The sequence below is a fragment of the Neovison vison genome, chromosome 4 (assembly GCF_020171115.1).
Source record: "Neovison vison isolate M4711 chromosome 4, ASM_NN_V1, whole genome shotgun sequence".
In the NCBI taxonomy this organism is placed as follows: domain Eukaryota; kingdom Metazoa; phylum Chordata; class Mammalia; order Carnivora; family Mustelidae; genus Neogale; species Neogale vison.
The window spans coordinates 226,419,202-226,431,235 of record NC_058094.1 but is presented as its reverse complement, the minus strand read 5'-3'; the positions used below and the strand labels follow the sequence as shown (position 1 = coordinate 226,431,235).

At 51.9% G+C, this 12,034-nt stretch overlaps 1 protein-coding gene across 11 annotated transcripts in view; it reads left to right on the top strand.

Annotated features, from left to right (window-relative positions):
• The window catches only part of KMT2C (lysine methyltransferase 2C), a 274,521-nt gene extending 269,590 nt beyond the window's left edge, over nt 1-4,931 (top strand). For all 11 annotated transcript variants that reach the window (XM_044246888.1, XM_044246885.1, XM_044246890.1 and 8 more), the window contains 4 exons: nt 220-336; nt 936-1,009; nt 1,259-1,367; nt 3,004-4,931. In XM_044246888.1, the coding sequence (XP_044102823.1) occupies nt 220-336; nt 936-1,009; nt 1,259-1,367; nt 3,004-3,096 (393 nt within the window). In that variant the 3' untranslated portion in view covers nt 3,097-4,931. The remainder of the gene's footprint in view (nt 1-219; nt 337-935; nt 1,010-1,258; nt 1,368-3,003) is intronic.
• The last annotated feature ends 7,103 nt before the right edge of the window (nt 4,932-12,034 follow it).

Below are 12,034 nucleotides of genomic sequence, written 5' to 3'. Positions count from 1 at the left end.
GAGATAGTAATGGCATGACTTTAAGTGATAATTACGATTGTTTCAGATGATAGTATATTCAGCAAAAAAGACTTTGAGTTTAGGTGAGTTCTTCAGTGTGGCTTTTGATGTGGCCTTTGTATGAAAGGGAGTCAGGTTTGTTGTCCAAGAAATCAAAGTGATTTTTAAAGTACATACACACACTCTTTTTTTTCCATTTTTTATTTGTTTTCTCCACAGGGGCTGGGCCTGTATGCTGCCAGGGACATCGAGAAGCACACCATGGTCATCGAGTACATCGGCACGATCATTCGAAATGAAGTTGCCAACAGGAAAGAGAAGCTGTATGAGTCTCAGGTAAGAGCCCGTCCTCTTCTGTCCCTTTGCCATCGAAAAGCTGGAAACAAGGGCAAGTTGCACTGTCCTGTGAGGCTCAGTTTTAACGGAAGCCACATCTGGATTTTTTTTTTGAATTGGAGAGGGAAGCGCGTGTGTGCGAGAGAGCTGGAACACGGCGAGGGGCAGGGGAGGCCCCCGCTGAGCAGGGAGTCGGATGCGGGACTCGATCCCAGGATCCAGGGGTCGTGACCTGAGGCGAAGGCAGACGCTTCACCAAATGAGCCACCCAGCGGCCCCCTCCTTTTTTTTCCTTTTTTTAAAGATTTTTTTTTTTTTTACTTAACATCTGGATATTCTTGTGTTTTCCTTGTTTTTTTCCATCCTTCTCACTCTGCCTGGTCAGTGTGAGTGTTCACATAGAGACAGCTGTAGACTGATGAGCCTGGTGTTCCAAGCAGCGTCCTGATGCGTTGGATTTCCATTCCCACCGTGTGCATACATGTCCCCTGACGTGGTTGCGTGACACCCACAGCACAGGCTGCGTCTCTGTTCACTTCTGGCTGAGTCTTCCGGCTCTGAACTTGCACGTGGAGCAATTTCTGACTTTTCTTTTTCAGAACCGTGGCGTGTACATGTTCCGCATGGATAATGACCACGTGATCGACGCGACACTCACAGGAGGGCCTGCCAGGTGAGCAGCGGGAAGCTGGGCGAGGAGGTTCTGCCCAGTGGGTCCACGTGCCCACAGCTGCCTCCACAATTAAAAATTCAGGGCAGATATGCTTTGAAAATAATTTTCATTTGAAATTGTGTGTTTGTTCTTGTTCTATGAACGGGCAGGTAGAAATGTAATTAGGAGAAAGTTTTCGCTATGAGCTGAATGTTTGTAAAGTTTCTTCCCGCTGTTCCGTAATAAATAGTTTTCTGAAATGGCTTGCAGATACATCAACCATTCGTGTGCTCCCAATTGTGTGGCTGAAGTGGTGACTTTTGAGAGAGGACACAAAATCATCATCAGCTCCAACCGGAGGATCCAGAAAGGAGAAGAGGTAAGCGTGTGGGGTCCGGGTGCTCCGCTCATAGTCGCCGCGCAGCTCGCTGCCTAGCGCGGGCGGCTGGCCTGGGGCTTGTCCAGGGCTTCAGCACTAGAAAAAGTCTCCTTGTGGGTCAGAGGGCACAACCCTGTCACTTCACCCGGGACGGTCAAGGGTCACCCTCCTCCTCGTGGCAGCATTGGATGTGTGGACTACCAGCTCCCCCACTCCCCTCCCTCTGTGCTCCCCAAACTCCACATATCCCGGCAGCTCCCACGGGGCATCATTTTCCCGGGTCCTCAGGCTCCTGCTAGACCCCTTGGTCACAGACTGACAGGATCCCTCTCTTTAAAGATTCTGCCTGTCATCCCACTGATGTCTGGGATTGTAGGCTCTGTGGTCCCCAGGAACGTGACGCTCACGTGAGGCCACGGAGGGCTGTAGGCGGCCCGTCGGGGGCAGCACAGGGCTCTGGATGGCCTGTCTGCACACTCAGCTCATGGCACAAGCTTACAGACTTTCTCAACAGAGTTTCAAAGAGTTTGGCTCTTTGGGTACAGTTGTTTCTCTTCTTTAAAATGCTAGGTGTTGAACTTGACGTTTGTTTCTCTGGGCTCATGGATGACTTTCACCTGTTAAGGTTATTTCTGGTCTCGAGCACTTACTTACGTTCCCCGAATTTGTCTTCCACAGACGCGATTAGCACACTTTTCGAGGTGCTCTGTGTGCCGCTGAGCAGTGTGGGTTTCTGTAGGCGCTTCTCCTGGGTGGGGGGGGTGAGGGGCCGGAGAGTCTTTGTTGGAAGCCCCCTATGCAATGATTTCTTGTATTTTTTGGTCATTTTTTGGAAATCCCTTTTTTAAATCAAAGTATTTGAGAACCCAGCGTGGTGCCGGCGACCACCAGGGCCGTTGGGACGCACGGAGACCCCTGAGCTCCGGGTCCTTCCTTCTCGGTCCCGCCTGAGTACTCTTGAGCGGGCCGCTTGGCTTCCCCGAGCCGCCGCTGCATTTACACGAGACGGCGGCGTCTCCCTGCAGAGCCCGCCGGTGCCCAGCAGCAGGGGGCACGTGGCTGGGTAGCCGGGAGGAGCTGCCCGTAAACGCCGGGGCCTCCCCTTGCAGCGCAGAGCGGACGTGTTGATGTCGCTTAGGACGTTTGGGCCGGAAGGCCCCGGGGGAGTCGGAGGCGCGTCAGGGAAGGCGGGAACCGGGGGTGGGAGGCACAAGGACCCCCGGCGGCCGCGGCAGCAGCTGCTCTGAGATGTGGAGGGACTCGATGACCCTAAGTAGACTTTGGGAGACATTCTTCTAAGTGAGGCAGGAGGAAGCAAAGCTGTCGGCTGGTGGGGGTGGGGCGGTCGGTCCCTCCCCCAGGTGTGCGCCCACCGGCAGATGAGGTCGGCAGATGAGGTCGGGGGGACCCGCGAGGGGCTGTGGGAACGCGGCTCTCTCCAGCCGGTCCCATCCCCCGATGTGGTGCGGCCCGAGAACGTTGTCCCCTGCCGTGCCTGTCCCCTCGTGAGCGCAGGAGGGCCTCTGTCCCAGTCCGCGCGGGGTCCCCTGCTGGTCGGCTGTGCTGCCGGTTCGAGATCGGGCAGCCGAGCCCCCCGCCCCCGGCCTCTCTCACGCGGTGTCTTTGCCGTGGGCAGCTTTGCTATGACTATAAGTTCGACTTCGAAGACGACCAGCACAAGATTCCGTGTCACTGCGGGGCCGTGAACTGCCGGAAGTGGATGAACTGAGCGCCTCGCGGCCTCGGCGGCGGCTTGTCCCTAGGAAGGAGCGATTGGACACACCAGTGGAATTTCGCAGACGGAAAGAGATTTTGTTTCCTGTTTTATGACTTTCTGAAAACTCGCCTCTGGGAGTTCTGATTCCCTCGGCCCTCCGGGGCGGACCAGGACCACAGAGCAGTCCAGCACTTTTGTTTTCTTCTTCTTTCTTTCCTCCTTCTTTCTGTGGGTGGGTTTTGTTTTGTTTTGTGTTTTTGCGTCTCGCTGAGGAGACACTTTGACTGGGGCGAAGAGCCGCTGGCTGCCCTGCCCCGGGCTGGGGGCTTCCTATGAATGTACAGACTGAGATCACCAGCGAAAGGGAGACAGGACGCCCGAAGTGCTGGCCACGGCCTTATCTGAAACAGGGGCAGGCCCTCTAACTTAAAGATTTTTTAAAATAAAGTAGACACCACTGAACAAGGAATGTACTGAAATGACTTCCTTAGGGATAGAGCTAAGGGGTAATAACTTGCACTAAAATACATTTAAATACTTGATTCCATGAGTCAGTTTATTGTAGTTTTTGATTTCTGTAAAATAAGAGAAACTTTTTGTATTTATTATTGAATAAGTGAATGAAGCTATTTTTAAATAAAAGTTAGAAGAAAGCCAAGCTGCTGCTGTTACCTGCAGAACTAACAGGCCCTGTTACTTTGTACAAATATGTAAATATTTTGAGAAAAAAAATACAGTATAAAAATAGTATTGACCAAATGCTACCAGGCTCTGCAGCAGCTCGGGTGCTTATAAGATGTTCCTAGGGATGTCACAGTATAATTTTGTGTTCTTAAATACGCCGTTATAATTATGTAATAACCAAAATTTCAGCCTAGAGCATTTGGGGTTTTTTGGAAACTACGGTCTATTAGTACTCAATTGTTTTATACACCTTCTGATAGAACAGAGTGTAGGCCATGACTACGACTTTTATAGCTGTTTTGGTAATTTAAACTAACTTTTTCATATTATATTGTTGCATCCCTACTTCTTCAGTCAGGTTTTTTTGTGCTTACAATTTGTGATAACTGTGAATAATGCTTAAAAATAAACCCAAATGGATGCTGAACTTTTCTTCAGCGGACGTAGTTTTGACTAGAACTTTGTTTCGAGCTACAGAGAATCATGTAAACATACTAGATCATGTAGCAGGGCTCCAGCCTAACTCTAGCCTTCTGTTCAACACAAAAATTTGAAAAGGAAAAAAAAAAAAAACGAGCGTTGTGGTCACGCTTGCAGCTGCAGGACCCCAACAATAGGATTTCGGAAGATGTAATTTTAAAATGTGTTTGTATGAACTGTTTGTTTACATTTCTTTAATTAAAAAAACACACTGTTTTGTGTTTGCTTGTAGAAACTTAATCAGCATTTTGAACCAGGTTAGCTTTTTATTTTGTACTTAAAATTCTGGTACTGACACTTCACAGACTAAGTATAAATGAAGTTTTTGTGTGCACAATTCAAGTGGGCTGTAAACTGTTGGTATATCAGTGACGCAGTTCTGAACTTGTAATGTATATGGCATGATGTATTTTTATCTTACAGAATAAATCAATTGTATATATTTTTCTCTTGATAAATAGCTGTATGAAATTTGTTTCTTGAATATTTTTCTTCTCTTGTACAATATTCTGACATCTTACCAGTATTTGTCTTACCGGGTTTTTGTTTTCTGTTCTGTATAATAGTACCTAATGTTGGCAAAAATTGAATTTTTTGAAGTATACAGAGTGTTATGGGTTTTGGAATTTGTGGACACAGATTTAGAAGATCACCATTTACAAATAAAATATTTTACATCTATACAAGCGCCTGAGTGTGTGTCGGCCCTGCCCGCTGTCTGGCCAGAGCTCCGGCGCGGGGGCTCAGCCTTCGGGGGCTCAGCCTTCGGCTCCCGGCCTGTGAGGTCATCAGCTCGGGTCTCTCTCTTTTCAGATAAGTTGACGTGTAAGTTCGAGGCTCCTTCCGGATGGAGAGACTGTTCCCTGCAGCTGAACAAGGAGGGGAACTTGGGTTTCTCCTGAAGGGTGTTTGCCAAGGTGCCTCGTTCCCTTGTTTAAAGTCTCTTTTTGTTTGTTAAATGGAGTCTTCTGGGGTTTGGGGGGACAGCCTTTTCCAGACGAATTCAGTGATACAGACTCGATTCCTGTCGTACTGGATGTATCTGACACTGAAGGGGATTGCTAAGAATTAAAATAGCTCAGAATCCCCCTCACAGTTTCTAAAACCAGTTTTTAGCTTGTGCTTCATGAACACCCTAAAATAACAGGCTTTTATACTGCGTGGTTTTGTAGAAACTCTCAAAGCACTTCTCTGACAAAAAGGTTTTAAAAATATTCTGCAGCGTCTCCCATTCGCGAGTCTGGCGCTTCGGTGGGCCCGAGGGCTCGGCTCTGCGCCAGGTTGCCAGGCGCCCCCCCCCCCCCCCGCCCCGCGCCGGTGCGGCCGTTTCCCTGACCTCCTCCCGGATCGCTGGTACCAGTCACGGGAGCGCCGTGACCCTGACCGCGCAGAAGGTGAGCTGGCGCTGTGCGGGGGCGGCCGGGCGGGGAGCCGAGCTCACGCAGCGAGGCCGAGGCTGTCGTTCGAGGGGACTCGTACGTGGTCTGACGGCTTTGCAGAAAGACCTCCGCTCTCCCGAGGTGCGGGCCCTTCCTCTCCGTCCCGCCCGGGCCCCTCCTGTCCTCCCTCCGGTCACCAGGCAGACACCCTTCCTCTGGTCACGTGCTCCCGAAGGCAGCAGGTGTGTCCCGGGCCTGCTGAGTTCCCTGTGCTGGGGGCACTTGACCACTGTCTCTCGCACCTGACTCCGGTTTTCCTCCCCCCCTCCGCCCTCTCCCGGTCCCCCCCCCCCCCTGTAATCTTGTCCCTAAAAGTGCGCTGCCCATTTACTGAGATTTAAAAAGGGACGTGTTCTCCATCTGAGAAACAGCTCCTGAAAGATCTTCTTTTCCAGGAAACCGCAGCTCCACGGTGGCCCTCGGGCGAGGGGCTCACAGCCGAGAGCGCCTGGAGGAGCTCAGGTACCGGCGCCCGAACGCCAGCCCGGGCTCCGCTTCCCCAGCGTCTGCAAGCCAGGCTGGCGGCTGCCAGCGAACACCAGGAAAAGAGAAGCTCAAGGTCACAGATGTCGTCTGGACCCGTCTGCACGGACACGGGCGCCCTGTGGCATCGAGAGGCCCTGCGTCCCAGCAGTTCCGCAGAGCAGGGCGGCCCAGTGTCCCACGCGCAGCTCCGACGTGGGAGGCGTCCCTTCCCCTTGCCGTGTGAGGGGAAGGAGACCGCGTTTCCTTTGAGCAACGCGCTGCCACCTCCTGACCAGGCTTCCCCAGAGATGCCTTGGCTGGCGTCCAGCGGGGCCACCAGCGCCTGCCCCCAGCTTCCCAGGAGCCCCGCTGGGGGGCCTCACAGGGAAGCGGAAGGGCTGTGTGCCACGTGCCCGAGGAAGCTGGTCACTCCTCTGTTCCAGGGTCCAGCCAAGGCCACCACGTGGCATCTGGTCATCTTGTTTCTGTAGTCTGGAGGCATGTGACAGTAACTCAGGTTTGCCTTGTTTGCGTGACCCTTTTGACGATGCGTTCCTCATACTGAAACTGTCCTGTCCAGGTTTTGGCACACGAAGCCCGTGTGTGAGAGCTATTTTTAATATGATTCCTGCTAATTCTATCGTCTCTTTAATTTCTGGGCCCATCTTGCTGATGGATGTTTACTCCTGGTGACAGGTCACATTTTCCTGCCTTTCCGTGTCTGGTTAACTTTCTCGGATTCCAGGATTTGTGCTTGCATGTTGTCGAGTGCTGGGCTGGGTTGTAGTCAAAGGCTGTTAGACTTTATTCTGCCAACAGCTGAGAATCGCGTTCCTCCTTTCAAAGCTTGTTCTTTACACATTTTTCGGATGAGCCTAATTTAGTTATTAAAAGATTTTATTTGAGAGGGCATGGGAGCACATGTGAGCGAGGGGCCGATGGAGAGGGAGAGATTCTCAAGGAGACTCGCAGCTGAGCGCAGAGCGTGATGCGGGGCTCGATCTCACAACCCTGACATTGTGACCTGAGCCGAAGCCAAGAGCTTAAGCCTAAAAGAGCAAGGTTAAGACTTGCTCTTTCCTTGACCTTGTCCTCAGCAGGGTCTGGTGGAGTCACGCCGCACCTGTGCGCAGACGCATAGGCGGCCAGACTCGGCAGAGGCCGTGGGCACGTGCTGTCCTGCATGTTCTGTCCTGCGTGTCCTGCCGCTCTGGCCGCTTCCTGGCGCCACCGGCAGCCTCTCCCGGAGGCCGGCCCCCCACCCTGTTCCTCCACCGCGGCTGGAACTGTCTGGGGGGGTTGGAGTCCACCGGGTTACGGGGAGCCCATCCTGTGGTCCCTGCCAGCCAGGTCCGACAGTTGCCTGTGTATTTTCTGCTTTTCTAGACGCTTGGCCCAGGACAAGCCCAGATCCGATTGTTCCCTCTTGGACAGAAGGAAGACTTTCCTCCATTCTTTTTGACTTACAATTTCCCTCCTAATTCTATCTCTTTTCAAGGCATTATGTATATCATGTTCCTTCATCCCATGTTTCTTTTTATTCATTTCTCGACTAATTTTTAAAATTTCGAACGCCTGCTTGAGCCCTGTCGCACTTCTGAGGGGTCAGGCTCTGCCTTAAACTGTCCTTTCCTGTTACGTGGTGTGTCTGTGTGTGAAAGGAGGGAAGGAGCGGTGGTGGTCGAGAGCGCGGGACCGAGCATGGGGCCGAGCCCCTGCCCCCCGCCCCACGCTGTCCCTGGGCCGCGGCAGCCTCCGTGCGGAGACCCGCGGGCGCCCCAGGAACCGCCCTCGGGAGGAACCTCCGCACACGGGGGGGCCGCGAGGCTCACGGGCCGGGGCCGGGGCAGGGCCGGGTTTTCCCACGCGGCAGGGAGGCCACCGACGGGGTCTTCCTACGCCGGCGCGTCCCCCGCGTCCAGTGGCTCCATGTGGGATTGGACCGGGACCGCGGCGGCTGCTCCTTTGCCGGGGCCTGACGTTTTCCCGACCTTGTTGGTGCGGCTCAGAAGCTTCTCCAGGAGCCTGGGCTTGTCAGACCCTAATTCCCTCCCCCGCGCCCTGAGCTTCGCCCCTCCTCTCCCTCCGTCACCCCTGCCCTGCTCAGCCTTGATTCCCAGCGGCTCCTTCGGGACCCGGGCCCCGACCCAAAAGTCCCGGCAGCAGCGTCACGCGTCCAGAGGCGCTGCCGCGTCCCCGGGGAGCCCGGAGATCCCGCGCGGCTGCCTGCCATGCGCATCTGCCACCGTGCGCCACCGTGCGCCACCGTGTTCCGGGGAAAGCCGTCGCCGCCCTGTTCTGGCGCTCGGATCCGCCGCGTGCTCTGCTCCTGGCTCCTCCTGTGGCCACACGGGCGCCGGTGACCCAGGTCTTACGGCCGCTGGCCTAACCCCGCTGTTTCCGAGATCGGGACTACCTCGTGATGCATCCTTGGGTTTTGGTGTCTCATCGGACATGCGCTGCGACAGCCTTCCCTGTCACTCCCCCGGGCTCCCCCGTGGCCATTTTAATGGGCGGGAAGGGGTGTCTGTGTTTTATCCCGTGTTTCCCTCATGACTACGGCACGGAACACCTTTTCACACGCTGAGCCATTTACAGAGTTTTGGCAAATGGTCTACTCAAGTATTTTGCCCATTTTAAAAATTGGGGTTTTTTAATTGAATTTTAAAAGGACATTCATACACTCTGGATACGGTTGTGTTGCTTACCTTCCCCCCCAATGTTGTCTTGAGCAGAAGCTTTTTATTTTGATCAAGTCCAATTCCTTAATCCTTTATGACTAGTCCTTTCAATGCATTAGGAAATCTTTGCCTACCCTAAAGTCACGAAGATCATCTTCAGTTTCTTCTAGAAGCGCTACGGTTTGTTTCTGTTTTGGTCCATGACTCATCATCACGTAGTCTTCGTGTAGGGTGTAAAGTAGGGTCAGATTTCATTTCTGTCCACAGGCATATGTAATTCTTCCAGTGCCATTTGTTGTATTTATCCATGGCTGCTTTAGAGAAAACTGCCCATATTCATGTGGATTTTTTTTTTTTTTAGATTTTTATCTTAGGGAGTTGGAGGAGAGAATCTCAAGCAGATTCTACACTTGAGCACAGGGGCCAACATGGGCCACATCCCACAACCCTGAGATCATGATCTGAGCTGAAACCAAGAATCAGACACTCAAGTGACTGAGCCACCCCCCGGGTGCCCCTTATGTTGATCGATCCTTGTTCTACTGGTCACTCATTATCCATAAGCCAACGTCACTGTGAGTCTTGAATTCTAGTGCAAGGCCTCCAGTCTTACTCTTGACAAATTTATTCTTTCAAATTGATTTTGGCCTCTCTTGGGTACATTTCCATGTAAATTTAAAATGAGGCTGTGAACTTCTACAAAAAGCCTGTTAGGATTGTAGGCATTTTGTAGATCAAACTTTGGGAGAATTAACATCCTAAGGATATTTTCTGGTCCATGAATATAGTATATAGTTCTCTAGTTGGGTTTTCTTTCAGCAATATTTTGTGCATTCCATTGCATAAGTCTTATACTTTCATGTTTTTTATCTATTGTAAACTGCAATACCATTATTTTCCATTCTACATCGGTTCTATAGAAGTACAATTCATTTTTATATTTACCTTTTATTTTGTGCTCTTACTGTATCTAGTAGTATTTTTGAAAATTCCTTATGATTTTCTAATTTCAATTATGGTCTGCAAATGCACTTTTATTTTTCCAATGAATATACCTTTTATTGAGTTGCTTACTGTGCTGGCTAAGGCCTTCACCGCTAGTGTTGAATGGAAGTCATAAGTATAGGCATTCTCGCCTTGTTCCAAACCCAGTCTTTTTTTGTTGTTGTTTTTTTTTTAATATGAGACTACCTAGTTTTTTTCTTAGAGATGCCCTTTATCAGGGTGAGGACTTTTCCTGTCATTCCTGCTTTACTGAGTTCTTATTGTAGATGAGTGTTGAATCTGTCAAATATTTTTTTCTGCGTGATCATGCCTTTTCTTCCATATTAACATCATAAACTACATTGTCTAATGTTGAAGGAACCTTATACACTGGGATAAAACCCATTGGTTGATAATGTATTATCCTTTTTACGTATTGCTGGATTTGCTTTGCTAGTATTTTATAAGGAAGTTTCGCTTCTATATGAAGGGTGTTGGTCTGAAGTCTTACGGTGCACGGCTTCTAAGTGAATAGTTAAGGCTGGCTTATAATATCAAAAATTGACAAAATTTTCCAGAAGCGGTTGTGTTTTATTGGTGTACTTTTTTCTCCACGGTCTGATGGAATTCGTTTGCGAACCCGTCTGTGCCCGGAGTTCTCCTTTGTGGCGAGGTTTTTAAGCCGCAGGTTCAACGCACTTGAAAGCTCTGGGGCTCCTCGGCGTCTGCTTCTCCGCAGAAGCGCCATCGCTCGTGTCCTGGGATCCGTTTCGTGTGAGGCGTCGGGCTCCCGCGTGTGGTCGTCGTCGTCGCGGAGCCGCCGGACGCGCGGCCCCGGCAGCCTGGCGCTGTGCGCGGACGCGCCGTTGTCACCGCAGCGCGGACTCCGTCTCGGCGTGTGTCCTGCGGCCCGGACGCGCGGGGACGCGCACCAGGTGTCGCGCGGCAGTTCCGAGGACCCGCAAGTCTCCGCTTCCTCCTCCGTCCGCCGCCCGCGGGCTCCGCGGCTCTGCCTTCCCGGAGTGTGTCGGGCGGCGGCGGCGGCGGCGCGGAGCCTCACGCGGTTCCGGCCCGGGTGAGCCGCGGCTCGTCCGTCGCCGCCTCCCGGCTCGGCAGCGCCCGCTGGGCCGGAGGCGGCCGCGGACCCGCGCGCAGTTGCGTGCGGACGAGGCTGCGGGGCCGGGGCCGGGGCCGGGGCGGGGGCCGGGAATCCTGCGGGGCCGCGGGGCCGCGCGCTCCGTGGGAAGCCCCCGCGCCGGCCGTGCTCCCGGCCGCGGCGGGTCCCCTCAGCAGCGTCGCCGGCGGGCTGACCTCCCTCTGCTGCGGAGAACTCAGGTCTGTTTTTGTTTCTCGTCAGAAGTTCATTAGTTTTATCGATACTTTTTAATTTATTTTTTAAATAAACATACAGTGTGTTTTTATCCCCAGGGGTACAGGTCTGTGAATCGCCAGGTTTACACACTTCACAGCACTCATCATGGCACACACCCTCCCCGTGTCCATAGCCCCTCCCCCCAGCAACCCTCAGTCTGGTTTTTGAGATTGAGTCTTTTATGCTTTGTTTCCCTCCCAATCCCACCTTCTTTCATTTTTTCCTTTCCTACCCCCCAACCCCCCCACGTTGCATCTCCACTTCCTCATATCAGGGAGATCATATGAGAGTTGTCTTTCTCCGATTCACTTACTTCACTCAGCACAATACCCTCTAGTTCCATCCACGTCGTCACAAATGGGAAGATTTCATGTTTTTTGATGGCTGCATAGTATTCCATTGTGTATATATACCACATCTTCCTTATCCATTCAGCTGTTGATGGACATCTAGGTTGTTTCCATAGTTTGGCTATTGTGGACATTGCTGCCATCAACATTCGGGTGCACGTGCCCCTTCAGAGCACCATGTTTGTATCTTTAGGGTAAATACCCAGTAGTGCAATCGCTGGGTCATGGGGTAGCTCTATTTTCAGTTTTTTGAGGAAACTCCACACTGTTTTCCAGAGTGGTTGCACCAGCTTGCATTCCCACCAACAGTGTAGGAGGGTTCCCCTCTCTCTGCATCCTCGCCAGCATCTGTCACTTCTTGACTTGTTAATTTTAGCCATTCTGACTGGTGTGAGGTGGTATCTCATTGTGGTTTTGATTTGTATTTCCCTGATGCCGAGTGATGTGGAGCACTTTTTCATGTGTCTGTTGTCCATCTGGATGTCTTCTTTGCAG